Source organism: Aphelocoma coerulescens, chromosome 11 (genome assembly GCF_041296385.1).
Source record: "Aphelocoma coerulescens isolate FSJ_1873_10779 chromosome 11, UR_Acoe_1.0, whole genome shotgun sequence".
Taxonomy (NCBI): domain Eukaryota; kingdom Metazoa; phylum Chordata; class Aves; order Passeriformes; family Corvidae; genus Aphelocoma; species Aphelocoma coerulescens.
In genome coordinates, this window is record NC_091025.1 from 6128595 (window position 1) to 6150371 (window position 21777).

Genomic DNA, 21777 nt, shown 5'->3' on the forward strand with positions numbered 1-21777 from the left:
AAAATAAGTTTTATTGATCAGTTTTGTGGTTTAACTGCTGATTTGGAGGAGAAGGGGAGGTCTTGAAGGACAGTAGGGTAAAGGGAGGTTTAGAAGATTTTTTTGCTTTCTAGAAAAAGGTCCAGGAAATAATTGGTCCTCTGAGTTCCCTTTAAGGATTTTCCAGAGCAATAAATTAATGACAGGAGCTTTCTTCCTTTCCAGAGCAAGACTAAGTCATTTACACATTTTAACATTAATATATTTTATGAAGTGGGGCTCAGTCAGAAAGCAGCTTTGTATCTGCATCCTGCACTGGCACCAGCTAAGTCCAAGAACCAACTTTAAACTTCTAGACAAAGGTTTGGTCTGAAAATCAGACATTGCCTAATGAAGTATACACTGTATTGCTTATGACACCAGAAACTGTACAATTACTGAGCAGCTGTCCAGAGCCTAAAACCCAACTCCATTATTTGCACTGACAGAACAATCCCATGACAGAACATCTGTAGCTATTACCCCACAAACAAGCGTGGCCTACGTAACAGCATAACAGAAAAAAACATCAGCAGAGTGAGGAGTAAAATCTTTCAGTGGAGTGGATTGTTGCCTACAGGCAAAGCAAATGTGTTTCCTAAGAGGAAACACCTCACCCTCCAGGACCTGAGGGGTATCAGGAGCATTAGAGTATGAGCAATGTGACAAAATGAACACAGAATCACATCCTGCATAACATGGATGAGCCCTGCCAAACACACTACTCATAGAATGTGTGTGTGTGTGTGTGTGTATACATATAGCACATAAAAGTATATATAGAGAAGCATGTGTATATAATGCATAGAAGTACAGAAGTATTACATATATATATACTAATATATATTATATAGTACAGAAGTATTTTATATATATACACTAATATATGCTTTTATATATATATAAATTTAAAAATGTATCTATATATCCAGAACAGAGAGTGTGTGTGTGTGTTTGTGTGGCTGTACACTCACAGATACTTCTAGATAAAGGAATGGCAGAGAGAATTTCTCTCCGTGGAATCAGTCTGGACTGTCCCTGGGCTGAGACTGAGCCATCAAATCCTCTTAGTGACCCTCACCCAGGGACTGCACTGCACCTCAGCATCCTGAGGAGTTTCTTACTCTGACCAAGCACATGGCAAAACACACCTTGAAGACAGATGGAATCTCCCTTATGGGTTTAGTTTCATGTTTTCTGAGACTTAGTCTTGCTAGCTGAGTAAATGGGTTGAAGCCAGGAAGTTTGCTAGTTTGTATATCTTCAATTAAAACTAAAATAAAGTTGTAATGCCAAGGAATTTAGTATGCTTAACCTGGGCCTGCTCTAACCACTTTCTTCCAGCTGCTTCACCTTTGGTATTGCCCCAAGATAAAAACTTTTAAAGTGTTCAGTGGCTCTTGCAGCAGTTCAAGAAGAGCAACTCCAAGAGAGAAGTTGTCCAGATTTTGAAGTATCTTTGTTCCAGATACCTTTTTATTGTTATCACAACATTATGTTTTTACTAATACTGAGATATTCACAGCTTCAAAAATAAAGCTACACTCAATTACAAAGCCAAGTGCAAAGAACTTTGTTAGGTTAATTTCACTGTATTTTTTCCATACCCAAATTAGTTGAGTCAAATTCAGCTAATTTATTATTAGAGCAGTATCTTCAAAGGTGTATTTCCTAAAATAAGTTAATATGTCATACAAACTGTATCTGCAAGCATCAAAATCCCTGTAATGTGTGCTGGAGGAAAGGGCATGAGGAGATCTGAGAAAATTCAGGATGCTTAACGTCACATATATAGAACAAAAGGAGAGTCTTCTCCGAGGTATGGCACAGACAAGAGTGAACAAGCGAAGGAAGTCAATAAGTTTTACAGTAATATCAAATAGATCCCTATTTCTGTAATCCATGTGATTTCACTTATGTGAATCCCCCATGTATTTTAAGACCACAGTTTTTAAAGGGTTCAGTTGGATATTTCCTCTACCCTTCACCCCTGTGCTCTGAGCTGCAGCTGACCTGGGATTGTATTACAGGCCTTTCTATTTTAAAATAAAATTCTGCTCTCCTTTAAGAATCATATTTATAAAAAAAACAAGGAAGAGAGCCTTAATTATCATATCATATAGTATGGTATATCATAAATCCAGACATAGTACTCTCATACAGTTCTAAATCACTTTCCCCTATCACCCACAAAGACCACATAAACCAGAAGTGCTGATCTACAGATAAGAGTTACCCATCCAGAAGGCATTTATTGGATTGTCTTCCACCATCCAACCTCATAAAGGTCATATAAATTTATTATTAAAATGTAGAAACAAAAATACAACTACAATTAGAGAATCCCAAAACTATAAAAATGGGCCTGCCTCTGAATATTTGTTCATTTAATTCCAGCTACGTTAGTTATTTATAATACCTCAACTGAATGAGTGTTTTAATGTTAAAAGAGTTGAAGATTACAGTAGCTCAGATTTCCAATCTTATTTCTCTTCTGAAATTTTGAGTACAGCAACAAAACAGAAACCCAGAGGAAATGCAGGACCTTCCCTTTTTTCTTTAAAAAAACAAATAAACCTTATAAATACATGCATTGCACCTGTTCAGACTAAAGACCATTTGCATTCCCTCAGCCAAGCACTGATAATATTGAACAGAAATATGGTTTTTATTAAAATATCATAAATGTGGTAGCTACACATGCATCTCAAGTAACACCTTCTAATTGTCTTATGGCATTAGTCCAGTTCCACAACACAAGAAAAAAAAAAAAAGGAATGGAATCTCATATTTTTGTATTTTCCACTGGGAAGATAAAGATAGGTCTGGTTTTGGAGAGTAGTTTAGTACTAGTGGTAGTTTGGCCTTTTCCCATGTGTGTCTTTCCAACCATACTGAAAGAAGTAAAAAGAAAGCTGTGCTGAATTTTTCTCAGAAGTGAAGGAGAGGATCATAAATTGTTCTGAAATCTCCCTTGACTTTAAAATTATATCAGAGTTTGCCCTTTTACATCTGAGAACTGCCTTCTCTGCTAATTGGCAATATGTCCCAATGTTTGATGTTTACTCAGGCACCATCCTCTGCTACACAGGCTCTTCCCAAAAAATTAAGAACCTTAGTTAGTTTCAGGTAGTTTTTGATGGAGGGCTCCTTTATTGTCCACATGTTTTGAAGTTGGAAATTTCAATTGCTTCCTTTAAGAAGTTAAATAAGAAATCAAAGGCCAACAAGGAAAATAAAACCAGTCAGTTTAAATGACGTATCGACCAGGGAACCATAAGGCAAATTGAGATATATACACTTAGGTTACAAGTAACTCATGGCAGTCACAACTTCTCTTTTCTTGTATTGAATCAATACGTGGTTGTGCTTCTTCAAGAGAAGCCAAAGTAAAACATATCCTTTTAGAAAAGAGATCATCTTCCACACAATATAAACAACTGAAGAATAAAGTAGATATTAATAAAATATATATAATAGTTATTTTCACCTTCAGTTAAATTGTGCCCTATTTTATAGTGCTGAAATAGAAAAATCTTAAAATAACAACAAATCCCCAGGCATCTACTAACAAGGGTACTATAGAGATTTAGAGGCCTCTAGTGATTTCTAGAGTGCTAGTTTGTGTACCAGCATCAGACTGATGCTTCTGCATTGAAAACCTGCAGCCAATCACTGTCATATTATTTCGGGTTTGTTTTGTGTGGCGGCAGAGTATTGTTTTCTGTTGCACAGGCACTCCAAGAGCTCAGTCATGTTCAGGTTTCATTGTTCAGCACAACAAAAGCACAGGCACAGAGCAGTGCTCCAGCTCCTGCAAGCAGAGACTCTGACTGCTCGTGGTCACTATTTCCGAGCACCAGCCCCAGTGTGACACCCAGGACTGTGGTACCTGGCAGGTGCCAACACAGATTAGCACAAGCTCTGTGCAGGCACAGAGTCCTCTCAGAGTCCTCCTCGCATTTAGCTGGGTGCTGAACACAAATATTGAGTTTTAACAGCAGCTTTAGAGGTGGCTTTTTGCTTATTTTTAGTTCAAGACCGTTATGCATTGATTAGAACAAGTGAAACCTTTGAGGGCTGAATCATTTCAGAATTTTCCTGTTCAGATCCTCTTGCCTCACCTTTTCAAGACAAAAAGTGTTTTCAAGTACTGTCACAGAGAAAAGACACATGAAAAAATTCAACTGTTGTCTTCATCATGCCAGCAGGCTTGACAAACCTTCCCTGTGCACCCTAGAAACACAGCAACAACTCACCAAAACTTATATGTAAAGGCATGAACCCTGACTAAACGCACCATTTAACAACTACAACTCAGATAGGCAGGGCTTCTCAAGAGATACCATTTTATGGCAGCCAAAATTCCTCCCCTCCTACACCCTTCCCTGTAGAGTTCTCAGCAGCAAAGCAATTTACTCTCGTTACTCAGCCTACAACGCTAAGAGCATTTTTTCTCCTCAAAGTCATCTGGAGGGATGGGTAAATCAGACTAGGTTAAAAACAACAACAGCAGAAAAGAAGAATTACAGTGCTCAGTTTCCACAGAGAGAGAACTAAACCTTTTAGCAGGACAGATTAGTTCATCGTCCCTCTGAGCCCCACGTTTCTCAGGGAAGCTGCACGCCTGGGACTGTGACCGGGAAGAGCACGGCTGGCACAGAGACACCACCTACCCTCAGTGCACAAAAATTCCTCAAACAACCCCAGAGCTCATAAAGGAAGCAACAAAGAAGGCCAAACAGCAAAGGCCAGAAGATTTAAGATGTATGACTTACTTGGGATACTTGATCCCAAACATTCCTGCTATTCCTGAAACGTCCCCACAGAAGGAAAATTACAGAAACTTGCCTGGTGGTTGGGAGAAGAAATCAAAACCCCTGGCCTTCCTTATAAAACAAACTGATTCCCCAAGTAATTTTCAATAATATTTGTAGCAATTATTCCTAAAACCAGGGGTTTTTCCCATCTTACAAAAATAAGAACAAATTTATTTCAAAGATGCCAATTTAAACATATTTTTATGAGTTTACACCTTGTTATTTTTCATCTTTCTTTACTGTTTGGAATTTTTGAATACATGATGCAGTGTTTTCCTTATATAACTCATCCTCAAACAGATGATTTATGGTTCATGTTTCAATACTATAAAAACATCTCAGTGTGGACTGATCACTAAAAGAGCTCAACTCTCTCTTTTCCCATATTGTACATCCTGCCTCAGGCTGAAGATCTGGGGAAAAAAAAATCAAGCACTGAAGCCTCTTACAGTGTTGGACAGTTTCCTTATGGTGGTAGTAAATGCCCCAGAGCATGAGTCATTTGTAACTTCTCCAGGAACAAACAAACAAAAGATATATAACAATATACTCTCAGAAGTTATCCTAACCTCACAAGGGACAGTTAGGCAAAATGCTCTACATTATATTTCCACCTCTGATGGCTATGAAAACCAGAAGAAAATAGGAAATATGACCATTCACCATGCATTTTCCATCTGAACCATCCTCAAAAGTGAGAGCAGCAGATGGCAGGCAAACTGGGATGGGAATTTTCTTGCCATGTTTTTTTTACAGCGATTGAGTCAATAGTGGTTGTCCAGTTCCCCTTCCTCTCAGCCACAAAAAAGATAAATCTCCTCTTGCAAACAGACACATATTTACTGCTTAAAGATGCACACAGGGAGGCAGAGGCAAAAATCAGCTGGTCTGGTAATAACCATCCTGTACTAGAAGTTCCCTGCAAAGTGCTGTGAAGATGCTGGCACAAAAACCTGCACTGCATATTGCTGCAGCATAATTAATTAAGCCTGACAACACCCCTGTGAAATACAATAGGTCTAACCACCAAACCAAATCATCCTTATAAACATCCAAATGTCAGCAAGTGAATTTATGTCAGATTTACTATTCAATCACAGGGGGAAAAAAAATCACATATAGCTTCAAAAAAAAAAAGCTCTTTACATTAAGTAAAGCTCTCTCATATTTTTGAATTGTAATAAAGAAATCAAAGGTATGACAGCCTTTTACAGGGATAACACCTCAGAACATTAGTAGATAAATCTTGGAAGAGGTAAGAAGTATTATCAGGATTTCCAATTGCAGAATCAGACAGTGCACTTGAGAATACTCTGACACTATACATAAAATATTATACCTATTAATTCATAATGAAAATCTAAATAATTAAAATAAACCAAAATATCATTAATAGCAAGACCATGATAGTTGGATGTTGGTTAGGTGGTGAGGAAAATATACTTTTAAAGATTATTATGCCTTTAGGATCAGGTATCCCTTACAAAACACACCAAGACAAACACAGACATATGTTCTAAAAGTAATTCCAGCTTGATTCTTTATGACTTTAGCTTGAAGGATTTTATTTGCTGTATAATCTTTAAAGTGGAAGTGCATTCACTAGCCACTGGCTGCACTGTTTATCATAAAGTCAGCTCACTTAGTGCTGTCCAATTAAAATAAACTACAGCTGCAATGGATCACTATTTTTCTAAGTATCTGAAAATATTCCTGCAAAGCCCAACCTCCAAAAATAAAACATAAATGAAAAGCAACAGTTCACTTGGCAACCATCTAGGAGAGGATGTTTTGACATTATTTTCATGTTATTAAATGCAGATTTTTCACTTAAAAACAAGAAGCTCCTGTCACAAATGATTTATATATTGAAATACTTTGTATGACATAAGAAAGGCATGTAATGGCTTGCTGCTGTAACCTTTTAAAATAAAATATAAGAATACACACAGTATATTTTTTCTTTGATACTTTAACCATTTTGCTGTCTATTGTGACAGACAACGCTTCAGTGCTAGCCAATGTAATACAGTAGCATTAAATAAAATGTCCAAACTCCATCTGACTTCAAAATACACTCACATAATTTTAAATTATTTTTCTTCTACTGCTCTCTTCCAGTTCATGCCTGAAAAAATGACAGACTATAAAACTCATCTTTTAACCAACTGCGGTTTCAAAATTATTTATTTACGTAAATTTGGGAAAACCAGGGTCTCATGACATGTTTGTATGCTTCATTTCAAGCATGATGAAAGAACAGAAAATAAAATACAAACTTTTTTTCTTTGGTACTGACTTTGTTCTAGTTCTTCCAGACATCGACTTCTAAACTCAGGCTGCCACCAACAGACAGCTCATAGACAAGAGAAGATGATGCTCATCTGCAATGCACAATGTGAGGCAGCAGAAAGGCCCCCTCACTAAACAGCAACTAATGAATGTATATAGAATAAAAACAATGTAAGTTTTCTCTGCTATGTAAAGTTGCTGTTTAGATTTCCAGGTGGGGAGTACTACAAAATTACACAAACATCTTGAAATGCCTATAGAGAGTCTATAACAAAAAGGAGATTTTGCATGGCTGGAGATGCACAAATTTTCTTACAGACAATTTCTAAAAGTTAGGCTGTATTTATCTAAAGAACAACACTGCACCTTTAAGAAAATGTTATTTTTCCTGAGGCCCTATCAAGGTAAATTTCATCAGTATTCAAAGAATGAGCAAAGCACTTCAACAATTTATTTCAATAAAAGAAGACTTAGCTGAAAGGAGTATAAATGATGAGAACTTGCTTTAAACTGATTTATTCCCTGCAGCAATAAAAGGAATGTTTCTTCACTCAGCTGTTTAATATGCAAATATGCAGAGCATCCAGCTTCTGACAGCACATCATTAATAAAACCTTGCACTAAGCAGAGCTCCCGATATTTCATCCTGATGAAAATACATGATGATGATTTTAGACTGTATAATTTCAGAGTTGGAACAATGTACTTCCCAGTGATGGAAACTCAGCAATCCACAGTTCTAGTGTGGATTTTTTAATAAGTTAACCTATTTCTGCACAAGGGAGACATGCTGTTTACAAGAACTGTGAATACAGAGAATCTTGTCACCAAACCCCCTCAACTGGACCAGCCAAAACTTGATTTGGGAAGCAGTACCAAAGGAGACATGTTATTTATAGAACACCACAACAGTTGATTTCTTTTTTAATCAATTAATTCCTCTCCTATTCATCAAGCTTAATGTACTTCACCTGTACTTTTTTCAGTCACTGTACTATCTGACAGATCTGCAGCAAACATGGAAAATAAAGCCATCCCTTAAAACAAAATAAAGAAAAAGAAATCTGCAATTTTTCTTCTTTACCTCATTAAAATCTACAAAAAACTCCTAGATCTGGCCATGCTGTAGCATTCTACTTATGTTTATAGCCAAAGTATGCACACACTTTCATTTCTTGTGCTAAAACTCTTACACGGTTTCCAAAGTTTTTAAAAAGGTTAAAAACTATTAAATGCCTGAAATAAGGAAAGTAATATTTGTCAATGCTTTGCTCTGGAGTCTTTCCAGTCCAAAGATGGAAACTGGAGGCTGTACAGAAATGTTAATTTTTTAAGAATTGATCCTCAGGGGTGACACAGAATGTCCATTTCTCCACTGGAATTGATACTGACACAGAAGATGTTGATCACTGTACAAAAAGAGTATCTGAGGAACACTCATTTGCTTCAATAGTAGGTAACAATGAACAACTTGCTGAAGTCTTGAGGGCTTTATTTTGGCTGAAATCCACTGTTTTTGCCACTGAAAGTGATAGGTCAAATATAAAGAGAGACCCCTTCTACACTGCAAGAACAAAAAAAAAAAATGACTTTGCGTTTTAATTCAAAAATATTTTTACTATGAATCAATCATTTAGTGTATTTCAAAGAAGTTTGAAGGATTTTCCTTTGAATCATTTCCCACTGGGTGCCTAGGAAACAAAACATCTTCAGGGCTAAATTTCAGGGGAAGTCTTGCAGGTTTTAGTAAACTTCTCCAAGCCAGTACTTTACATGTTTCTGTTTTCTGTGCGTGGCGATACTCCCTCATAACTCAAATGGGATTAACCAATTAAACATTTCCCAGTAGTCTCTAAAATAGCTGCTCTTGGCATGTTTTTTGCATGGAACAAACCTCAGCGGGAGGATATGATAGAAATCTTGCACTATTTAAATATAGAATTGGGACATCAAAGAAAGGGTTGTATTGAAATAACATGGATAATTAAGGAAGTGGAGAACAGTAATAACTGATTTACATAAAATGCTAATAAGCCTCTTGACTTGTTCGGCAATTTCTGCTTTAGGCATGGCAACTGCGGGTTCAAATTTGTATACTAATTTTATTTTAGTATTTTCTTTCCCTTCCTCTTTCTCCCCATATTTTTTAAGCTCTCTACAGCCAGGCCAGTCTGTACCTGCATCCAAACCTTCTTCAAAACAAAAATCCATCAGAATATAAACTCCTGTGAAAGTTTTGTGCACATTCCCATCCGCTCAGACACACAAAGCACAAAGTGTAAAGACCCTTAATTACTTGTCTGCATGTGTATGGATTCAGATTGCATCCCTTCTAGTTTAGCTCACTTTCATGTCATGCTGAATAATGTGTTACAAACGATCAATGACATATTAAAAATGTTAAACGCTTTTCACAATTAGCAGGACTGAGAAAGTTTGAAAGCAAGTGGAGTGTACTGGCAAGGATGCACTTCCATGGTGTTATGCTCCTTGCTGCTGGGATGGGATGATGAGGGCACTGCACCACCACTACAGGTTACAGCTCTTTAACACTGCACCCTTGTGCCATTTGCCTCTGTGCAGAAATTCTATGCTCTGAAATTCTTGTTTTATTTTACTCTCCTCCTGATCTCTCCTCACAGTGCTACAGCAGCAGTGGCTTTGAGATGTGAATGTGAATGAGTGTCTGAGCTGTTCCTTCAGGACATGTCTGCGTATTGACCTTCAGCTTACCCTGTTTCCCTGTGAGCCCTCTAAGCATGATCCATCGCTTTCTCAGGCCATTCTCCCTTCACCCCATTGATGGGTTTCAGAGCTACTTAAATTTCAAAGTCCTGATGCGTTGCAGCAGTGGCCAGGGCTCAGCTTTGCTCACTTATAGATTGTACAAGGTCACAATAAGGGAAGGGGAAAAAAAAGCCAGAGCATTTATCAGGATGTATTGCTTTACTTTTTCTATCCATCACAAAGGCGATGATTCTATTTTAGTGAAAATCCATTGAACTCAGATCAAGTCAGATGGCTGTTATCATTGGAAACTCAAGAGCTGTCACACCATAATCGGTACAAATGAACACTGAAACGTGGGGCTTGAGGCCGCTTAATGGTCTTTAGTGAATTTTTTTCTGTTGCTTTTTAAACACCACAAAATCATTTTACTTAAGTGATTTCAAATTGAGAACACTAGGATTTTGTTACACTGGCAGAGTTGATTCAATTATAGATGATCTGACAGCTATTGTGCAATTAAATGTTTTTGCCAGCATGCTCTCTCCCCCACACCAGTACACACGTGTGGACCACCCAGACAAGCACAATTATTTCCCTCAAAGTTATTCTGATTCTGGTCATCTTCTGTGATACACTTCCAACTTGTAATAGGCCATGCACAGGATTGTATTTTGTGAATGAGCTTTGGTAAAGCTCCCTTGTTCTAGAGCTACCCCTGTGAGAAGGAGCTGTCTGCACACAAGGAAAGGAGAAAGCAAGTCAAACTTCATTTCTCTTTCTTCTTCACAAATCACAAGTACCTTAGTATTATATTTTAATTAAAAAACGGGGATCTTGACCATATTTAAAGACCCAAAAACCTACACAGATATGAAATTAATGGATATTATTCAGTATAATTACAAGTGTGTTTGAATTGCATCAGAAACAGAGCACAGGGGAGTGCAAAGAAACAGGGTACAGTCTTCATACCTGACACAGAGCTTGTTCTTCCCTACAGTCCAAACATGCTAATTATTCTCATATTTGGGCTTCATTCTACTTCCTATCAGTTGTGACAGATGCACCTTCCACTTGCTTCTTTCGATTTCATCACATAAGAAAGACCAGCTATCCCAGGTTCTAGGGGACATTGACAGATAATTCAAAATGCCTCTCTAATTAAGAGAAAAATAGCAACAGATGACAACTTTGCTCCACAAACAAGCCGTTCCACAAAATTGCTATTTTCCTACTGAAATCCCATAATAAAATAATTGCCATCCAATTTTTGAAAGTGAAAAAAACCTGACCCATCCCACTTCACTTCCCACACAAACTCATTGCCCAAACAGATGGTTTAGAGAACTTATTCGAAGTAAATACATTCCTCTTTACAAGTACCAGCAAATCCTTACCATGAGCACCCCTCCTTCACCACACCTACAGGAAAGAGGAAAGACATGATTGTTATGTAGGAATGTCCTAAGCTACCTGGAGCTTTTTATTATTTTAACTATGTTGAGATCTTAGGTTCTGACCTCCTCCCATGGAGCTGGGACAACACATTTTAAGATTTAAGTCACCTATCACTGCCACATTCCTGAGGCCCCTCCAGTCACAGCAGCTTCAAGGCTGCTTTGTACAGCTTCAGCCTCTAGTGAAGTGCAAAACTGAAACAAATATTTCATATTTTGCCTGAACAAAGTTTCCAAGCAAAGCCACAGGGAAGGAACACAGGCCTGTAGTTCCTCTCTGTTTTCACCCACCAGTGTTTCCAGAGATCTGGAACAGGGCATGGTGAAGGCTGTGCACAAACTCATGAGGAGCCCCTTTAAAACTCCCACAGAGTGGCATTAATAAGCTTCAGTGTAATGGAGGATCAACCCCTGTGCTTCAAGAAGCAGAAAATCTTAAATAGGCTGGCTTTATATCTTCAAATCTCTTTTTATAAACATTAAGACAAATACAATTTTGGCAAGCTCTAAGTTTAAAATAGTATATTTTTCTTTAATGAGAAAACTACATCTTAACCTCCAGTCTAATAAAAAAAATTATTATAATTTTTGTGGATATTTTAAATGTAGCAAGTAACAATTCACAGACTTTTAGCTGTATTCACCTGTACATAGACTGCACTCTCAGGGGAGGTCATACAACAATAAAAGCTGTGATATGATGCATTTTCAGCAGTGAAATATCCTGGACAGATAACTGATTTCCTCCTACTGCAGGAAATACTACACTGGATACCCAAAAAGAAGAGCTTAAAAATATGCTTAAAATGCATAGACTGAAGAACTTTTGTATTGCTCCCTGATTTGCAGGATAAATCAAAAGACATCAGTCCCCTTGCTGCTCCTTGTTCCCACATTTGAGGCTGGGCCAAGGACTGAGCATGAGACTCTTTGAAGGATCACAGTTACATGGAGTGGTTTCCTCTTTATTTCCTTCAGGTGAATCTGGTATCACACAGGGGACAGCTGAAGAGTTGGGCGTGTGTTGCTCAACTATCCCAGCAAGGACTAATTTGTCCTCAACAAAATTTCTGATGTCACCTGTTTTGGCAAACAAGCCTTTTAGTTCTCCATCTCCTTTTGTCAACTTCCCCAGTACTTGGGTGCTTGCAAAAGAGGTGTTGTACAAATCAGGCACTTGGATTTTTATTCCTTAAATCTCTTGCTCCTTACCCTATCCCAAATTTCTAATGCAGCTTGTCATCCTACATAAGGGAAATATCTTCACCATTTCCAGCAGACCTGGTGCCTCCTGCTGCTGTTTGGGGAGAGCAAGTGGCAGTGGGAGGCACCATTTCACACACGCCCTTAATTCCTTTGAACATTCCCATCTCCTGCTGCACAGAGACAAGAAATGGATACACTCAGTTCTAGGTATGTGCTCCAGAGGTCCCACTGCAGCACAGCAAGGCCTGACTTCCCAAAATTTTAAAGTCTCACAGCTTCCCAATGCACATCCCATTTGTTTTGGTGCCACAATGTCAAACTTACAGAAATGTATTCTTGAAAAGTCTGAATCTTTCTGGCAAATAGCATATGGACCCAAATCCTGACAAGTGAGTTTGAGTACAATTGAAATCTCTCCAATTAGGTATGTTTAAAAAGAAAAGAAAAGAAACAAAAAAGAAACTAAAAGCAAGCAAAACTAACTGAAATTCTTTAGTTTCTGTTTTATATCAACAAAGACATATTTTCATCATACTGGTCTTATTGGCTGACCAGTTGGCTGATGTGCTCTGAAAATCCTGATATTTCCTCTTAAAATCATGATATATAAAAAAATCCTGACATGGTACTGCAGTTACCATAGAACTGTGGGACACTTGTCACTGAGGCACTAATTCCAGTCCACAGAGAAGCACGAATAAAAGAAAAGCAAGAACACAGATGCTGGAATCAAAATACACACAGCATTTTCAACAAGCTCAAAGAAACTGAAAAAATAAAAAAGTAATTTAGTAATTCTTTACTAATTTTTGCTGGATGCAAAATTCACTGCAACTTCAGCACCTCTTAGGTGCTGCTCCTTTGCAATGCCTTATGTGTTTGTCAGGTAGCAGTGGTGGTGGCTGTGGCAGGTGAGGTAAAAGAGCTGACACCTCTGCTTGGGCAGGGAGCGTGGTGGACTGACTGCACCCCGTGCTCAAAGCAGGTCTGACATTACATGTCCCCATCCCAAATAACAGCTTTATATTCAATTCTATCCACTGGAGATGTCAGCAAGGGAAACGAGGTTATGTGGCAGCAGCTACCATATTTTACCTATCTATATAAATACATTTAAACACGTGGGAAATAAGGTTAGGGGAACGACCTTGAGGCATGGACTTTTAGGCTAGTAACCCTCAAATAACTTCAGCTTGAACACTGCAAGTGAAAGGAAAAACAGTGCATGATACCAACACATCTTCTCTAAACATCAGCGAGAAAGAATTAAAGCTGTAATGTGCTTTAACACAGCCCCTGTCTGTGAACTGGGAATGCTTTTGTGGTGAGCTGCCTCATAGAGCAGACTAGCTTCTTAATAACTGGATGTTGGGAGAATTGAAGCAAAACTTTTATCTTTACTATTAAATCTCCCTTTTCAGTCGCTAAGCTCCCTATGAAACAGCACAACAATGCTCCTATTAGGTAAGCAAGGGACAGAGTGGATGCAAATCCCCACTGAATTAACGTGCCTGCTCCTGAGTCAGCGATGGGCCTTCCAGCCTCGACCTTGCCAATCAGCACGTCTGCTTTTTCCCCATTTCCCAATGGCACAGGGCTCATCTTCCCTCTGAAGAAATCAACCCTAGTGTATGGCACCTCTCCAAATCAGCACCACACACCACGGTGGGTTTCAGTGCCTAATTAGCATTACTAGTGAGTGCCCATTTTTCCATAACTTCCAGGGTATTGAAACAAAGCAAATTAAAGAAGGTGGCCTTATAAAGTATAGGGTTAGTTTGTGTCATCAGCTAGAGGGGTGAAGGCATCTACCACTGGCTCCTTGCCAGTTTTGGTTAGCAGAATCAGGGAATGAACTTGGGATCTCACAGTGAATAGATGCTAATGCACCGGTGAAAGGTCATCAAAGCAGTTGGACTTCCACATCCTGCAGAGGTACTGGAGTCTCTCATTCCACTGCTATCTTTTGTCCCCATCCGGTTTACCTAATAGATGATCCTAACAATTCACATTGTCAGTCCTTTGTAGTGTAATGAACACTGTGTGGTCTGATGAATGCAACCACTGCACAGAAAACGTCAGTTCTTTCATTAAGAAAACCTTCCCAAGTTCATTGTATTGAACCAGCGCTCCAGCTATTAGGCTGATGCATGACACAGTCAATTCCAGTTACACTTTAAGTGGCTATTCATGTTCAGTGAATTCAATTTTTAAAGCTAATTTATATATGTTTAGATATTTACATGAACACACATTTCTTCTAGCTTATACGCCTTTTTCTGAGTTGTTAGTATAGTAATGGGGGGAGGAAGGAAATAATATTTCCCAGCAGATCCTGAAAATGCATAACTGATGGAAAAGACACTGAAAGCCAAATAAGCAGCTATTGTGCATCTATTAATGTTAAATAAAATATCTGCATTAAGTTATTTTTAAATTACTCATTATTTCACAGTAATGTCTGAGAACCCATTTTCTGATATTAGCCAATACAGTACCTCCTTTTATATAGTACTGCAATTAGTGGCATGGAAACTTTTAAAGCAGGTAATTTAAAAAGTTAAACTATTGCTGCTACGGAACAGAAAACATCAGTTCTTTCATTAAGGAAAGCTTCCAAGTTCATGGTATTGAACCAGGGCTCCAGCTATTAAGCTGTGTGATAACACAGTCAATGCCTGCTATAGTATCAATTCAATTTAAGCATTTTTTTGTTATCACTAGATGCCTTTCCGTAGTTTCTTTTAACTGACTTTGTTTATTGATAATTATTAGAGGACCATTGGTTCCAAAAGATAGGCATATTTCATTACACAAATCATCTACAGTTCACAGTAGTAGCACCATTTCTGTACAGATCATGCTGAAGTCTCTGAAGCCTTTACAGTGTGCAGAGATCATGATACAGTTCTTCAGAAACAAAAAATAAATACCATCTCTTATTGCATCATTTGGATATTAAACAACAGAAATCCACATATTCAAAAAGAACAGGCTGTTTACTTCTTTTGAAATATATTTCAAAAAAATGTTTCCATTAATGTGGATTTGCTTTAAATTAAATATAAATTATCAGGTCTACTTTCCTGCATTAAAAAAAATATATATATATTCTGTCTTGACTTTACCAGGCTTAACATACTTAGGTAGCAAAGCTCTACTGTTTGGGAAATAAAGATACCTTTCTTAATACTGCATTTCATAAGAGAAATTACAATTATGGGATGCAGGGACTTTGTGGCTTGATACACTTTGCAAGCGGAGAAGGGGGATGCCCTTCAAACTTAGAGGGTAATCATTATTGACCTTGTGCATTCAAGACAGCATAGCAGGTTTCTATATAAAGAAACTTGCAGAGAGGTCATTGAAAGCACTGGTGAAGAGACATAAAAAAGGAGACAGGACAGAATACAACCTTGGTTAAGCAGGTTAAAAAATTAACTATAAACAGACTCGGGAATTGAAGACAAAAACAAAAGAACATTTTCTAAGTGTCATGCAAATTTATGGTTCTGTATTAAATGTTCATTATCAGATAAGTAGCCTTTACAATGTAATTATTAACTTTTATAGATTCTGCAAAGTTTTTTTTTCCTCTTCTTTCCCTACACACAGCCTGAGCACTTTTTGAGTATTGAACAAAGGGGCACGTGCTTAGGGTTGGCTCTCAGCAGGGAGGAATTAGGGTTTTGGTCTTCCCTCCTTTACTCATTCACGGGGTGTCTGCTAATCTGTCTGTGTTTGAATTTACCTGTCTGCAAAATAGGTACAATAAAACCAGCAGACATCTCCCCAGGGTTATATGACACTTAGTTTGGCACTTCAAAAAGCACACTTAGCAGAGCGTTTTGAAATCATTGAATGAAAAGCATTATGTAATGAAAAATAAATTACTTCTGTATGATGAGGTTGTTTGGAGAATGTTCAGGTAAAATGATCTGTTTAGGAGTATTAAAACACCTGGGATACACAATGGATAGGTTTACTATGATTTTTTTCTTTCAATCTACATTTTAAAATAAGCTGCAACACAAAAAAGTCCTATTGTCATGCACATCCCACTCCCATTTAATTAAATTAGTCATTATTATTATAAGTAGTCATCTATTTTGTTTTTCTCTCCAGATAAAAAAAATACAGAAATTGAAAGAGAAACAGAAATAATAAGACTGAGATCTTACTTTTTTTACTTCTATAAACAGAGAAGACACAAACCTGCTGACCTTTCTATCACTTGTGCTATTTTTCTTCACCCTACAGCCTCGGTGGCTCTCTAAATTTGCCCTGGTTAGGCAAAACTCCCTTTTCTATTGGGAGTTTCCTCTCCAGAACACCAGCCTACCATGCAGGCAGGAGGCTGCAATCTCAGTGCACTGATACCCTCCACTAGAAGAGTCAATCATTCTCACTAATAGGTGCCCACAGCATCCTAGGAACAATCCACTTGCATGACTGTCCTGCCCCTTCAACTTCCCCTCCTCTGACAGCCGATAGCACACAGCTTCCCAAAATATGTTTCATTTTCAAGAGATAGATTTATTACAGCCCTGTTATCACATTCATACCCTTCCTGAAAAGATAAAAATAAGAAAGACCTTACAAGATGTTGTAGCAACAGCTAAATCATAAATGTTTGATAAGGAATAGCTAAATCGAGACAAATAACTGTTCAATCCCACTTTGTATTAGGCAGATAAAGTCATACAGGAAATCAATGTGATCTATTGAAATGAAAAAAAGTCCAGCTTAGGGACAATATAGTGTTATAGAATATGTGACATTATAAATGGGCTGCTTCCATAAGTGCTATACAATGAGAAGTTGCATAGTTTTTATTTATTTTTGTGCTTATGAATGTAAAAGCAGAATGTGAAAGTCACTATTTGTCAACAGGGCAAATGTGGGCAGCAGTGAAGTAGGTGAGTATTTATAACCTTTTTATTTTCCCACTCTTGAAGGGAATACATAATCCTCTCTAGGGATAAAAGGATCTTCAGTCACCCACTAGCCCAGGGCTCCTTTTTAGCACAGGCTGACAGATGTGCTAAAATTATAAGTGAAGTGTTGTGATGTTGACTCCTAAAGCAGCAATCATTAAGGTTGAAATTAGTATCCCCTCCCAGCCATTCAAATGTTGAAAAGTTCTGACACCAGGCATAATTGGACAACTTTACCTAGTGGGGATAGCATTACATTATATTCCACTGACTTCTTTCTGCCTTTTTCATCCCTGCTCCAATTTAAATGAAGCAAAACAACTTTTTATACATCTTTCATTTACACAAAACAAAACAAAAATCTGCTTATGCAGAAAGACATCTCAAAAGCAGACATACGAGTTCACAACTACATATACAAGTAGTATTGTTTAAGGCTATACTATTTCAGCTGACAACAGTATTTTAAATAAGATGCAGTTAAAAAAGAGACTGAAGGAAAATATAAACAGATGTCCTAATATGTATTAGCATCTGCTGAAAGAAATTTCATTTGAAAATGTAAAATACACTTCACTTGCTATATGTTCTACTGTATGTTCTAATTAGTTACATGCAGTGTTAACACACTTTAATCTTCTGAAGTAAAAGGTTCCCCTAAACTATATTTATGTATACCTGGATATATTTCTAGTAACTGTAACAGTTGCTAAATGGCAGTAAGTGCTAAAAGATATAAGCAATCTACACAATTAGATTTTAGGTCATTTAGATCAGTGTGAACTAGAAAAACATGTTAATGTGCTCTACCCACTGCCACTTCCTCACATACTGCTGAGTTTGACACATTAACTAATGGACCATCACCTGATAAATACTGGATGTGTATGGATGAATAAAGTCTCAAATTGTCTCCACTGGCTCAGACCAAGATTTTGACAATGACACAAAGCCAGCAGCGATGATGCACCATTGCACTATTCTTGTGCTGTGTGCCTAAAGAAAAATGAAGCCTATGATTTTACACAGTTTATCTAATAGACCTTCCTGCTTTAGTTTATGGGAAAAACTTAAATGTAGCTCACGGCCCACACTAAAACATAAAATATGGGAAAGCCGAGTGTGAAACCTAACGAGTGTGTTAAAAGGAAATCAAATCCAATGTTTGTGAACGTGTAACACTTTGCTGTTGAGTTAGATTCAATTTCTAAAGGCTGACGAGCACATCTATTTCTGGCATAAACAAAGAACGTGTTAATACTGTGGCTCTCTCACAGCCCTGTACTGTACATTGAGTCACCTGCTCCCACAACCCCACTAAGCCCCATCTCTCATCTTGCAGCTGAACTCTGCATTTTGGTTCATCTGCACTGGGCTCCTGCCCATCTCAGCTGATGCCCTACACCCCCAAACTTCCACCACATTACGTGGCTGCACTTCCTCTGCCGGACTTCACACATGTCAGGCTACCGGAGACTTTCTGGGCTGATGCACAAATCTTTAATAAAGGACAGGAGAAAGGTTAAAGTGCACAGCCATGTTCTGCCTTGGCCCTGCAGCTGAGGAAGTGGGGCCTGAACTGATTGAGAGTTTTGATCATTATAGATTCATTCCCAGGGCAATCAGGGGCCCACAGCATTCTGTCCCTCAACATTCAACATTACTGACAATAGGGTTTCCCACACTGGAACCAGCTGACCCAGCCAGGACAGCCTCTTCCAAAATGCTTTCTCCCAATTTCAAGGCCATTAAGCACTTCAAGATGGGGAGTATGAACATAGGCTGCAGAGGTGCTGTGCAAAGAACCAGGAAAAGATTTCCTGCATCTTGGTTTTGAAGATATTCTTGCCTGTTCCTTTCATCTTGTAATTTTCTTTGACTTCTTGCCACGTTCTCTCTAAAAATGCATTTGGTCAACTCCCCTTCAGTGTTACCCACCAGACCTCTGGACTAGCCATTACTGCTACCTCACCAGAACTTCTCATCCACGCTCTATTTCTAGATTTCTCTTCTTGATCTATTTCTGTCTGCTTTGTTGCCAATTTTTTAACTGTAAGAATTTTACCCAACACACAAAGAAGGTCTAACCTACAAATACCTCACCCACTTTTTTCTCTCTGCCCCTACACTCATTATGCTGAGCCTCTTTGCTAGAAAACTTACTTTTTCACGACAAATTCATCCTTTCTTCCTCTAATACTGTAGTCTGTCTATAGAGAACTCTTCAATTTAATCCATTTTATCCTGATTCACTATCAACATGTCTACGCTCACCCTAGATCGACTTCAAGATAGTCATTTTCATTGATGACTTCCTAAATTTTCAAACAAGCATTTTCATGCTTTCTTTTATTCTGCTTACAGATCTGCCCACAAGCACTTGCAATATTATCTCATTATCTTACTTCATAATCCACATTAAAAATCTCCTTTTCTTTGGTATCTAATCTTTTTTTTGGCATCAGAAAAATATCATGCCTAAAAACAGGGCCTATCATACTGATTAATATTATCTCATTATACGCTTGTTCTTTTTATCTATCTGTATCCCTGACTTTTGATTAACACTTAAATTTTAAACAGTATGGACTTGGAACAATCTTTTTTGGTTGATTTTGCATATTTATTAATGTGGCTGGGTCCTTATCTGTGACTAACAATCTAGGCACTGCACTAGCAATAATTATCATCATCTTGTTGTTCCTTCTTTGTTGATATATAAGCATGTAAACTGGATTTTGTTTTCTGGGTAAGACTGCCAGGGATGATTGTTAGGAGTTCTGCTTGAAGAAGAAACTCAGATGCTTTCAGTAACCATTTTCAGACTAAGGGTTATACTCATTGGGAGGTTTTTAATGGAAATTAGCGATGGGAAACTTTTCAGTGTAACTGTCAGGAAAAATTGTTTGGAAAGTCATAAATAGAATTACTTTCTGTTCTGTTGTCAGACAAGCAGCACACACATGAATCTTTTTTAGCAAACATATTGTAAGAAAGCAAAAGGAAAACAAATTGCAAATTGTGCTTGCATCTCTTTCAACAAGGAAACGTGAGCATAACGCACCAAAGTGACAGTCAGACTCCATGTAAGAGAGAGAATGTGAAATGTGAACTTCCTGAGACAAAGCTTCCAAGGATGAGAGTTCAAATGCCAAAGAACCCTACTTAAGAAGGGAAGCACCAATGTTCTTCTCCCAAATCTTCACGAATTGGGCATATTAAATTATGTAGTCTGATGCCAGCACAGGATTAAATTCTAATACATTGGCATGCCCTAATTCTATTTTCAGGGAATGAAAGGGAAACAGAACTTGCAAACATTACTATGACTGTATAACTGCATCTTTATATGGAATGGGAATTATTTTAAGGATGTCTGAAGCTCTGTTTTTGTTGCACAAAATCTGGGGTGTGAACCTGAAGAATTAGCAAAAGGGCAGAAAACCTTGAAAACAAGCTGATTGTGACAGTACTGTCAAGCAGAAAGGGAAAATGCAAATGAAATAGACATTTTCTAAATATAGTTTAATTTATAAATAAGACTTCACATCACAGATTTGTTTATCCTCATTTGGTGATAATTGTTCACAGCAGAATATATCAGAAAATTCTATAATAGGAACTACAGCCAGGAAATGTTAAATAATTAATCACCCTCCCAGCCACTTGCATTTCTGTTGATATAAATGACCGTATAATTCCAAACCCAATTATCACTACTTAGCCATTCCATTTTGTAGTTAAAATCCCACAAAATTAAAGTGCATCAATTGTTAATGGTAATAGACCAGACAAGGGATTAAAGATTATTTTAATGTTTATTTCCTGTCAGGAGGTTTTTTTGGCAGGAAGAACTATAGACAAAAGGCTACATTAAGATGAGATTCATACAATGTATTTAAATCTACTAACTTCTAAAAGCCTTATGGTATAATTACTTGTTTAATCTACTTGTTCCCTGAAGATACCAATGGGGGTTTATCAAGCCAACTTTAGTATATCTGCTTCATAGAAACCAAAACATTCTCTTTAACTTGAACTGCAAACAGCAGTCAAGTTTACCATAAATGCAATTCTAACAACAAACTTGAAAAATGAATGAACTATGCAAAAATATAACGGAAACCAGATTACTATCAGGATTTTATGTCCTATTCTGCTTGGTTTAGCTCCTGTTACTTCTGGCACTATGCATTTGCATACAAGATTTGGTCCTCGTAACCACACTTTAAACAATCACTTTAAGACCAATAAAACTTTGTTAATTAGAGAACTTTTTTTTTACCTGCCACAAAATGATGACTTTTCTCCACTCCT

General features: G+C 37.6%; 1 protein-coding gene across 8 annotated transcripts in view; it reads right to left on the reverse strand.

Annotated features, from left to right (window-relative positions):
• The window catches only part of WWOX (WW domain containing oxidoreductase), a 487168-nt gene that overhangs the window by 245328 nt on the left and 220063 nt on the right, over positions 1-21777 (reverse strand). The window contains exon 9 of one of the 8 annotated variants that reach the window (XM_069026703.1): positions 10120-11282. The exons of the other annotated variants lie outside the window; for them this stretch is intronic. Within the exon in view, the coding sequence (XP_068882804.1) occupies positions 11274-11282 (9 nt within the window). The 3' untranslated portion in view covers positions 10120-11273. Of the gene's footprint in view, positions 1-10119; positions 11283-21777 lie in introns of those variants that run through there. 8 annotated transcript variants of the gene reach the window in all.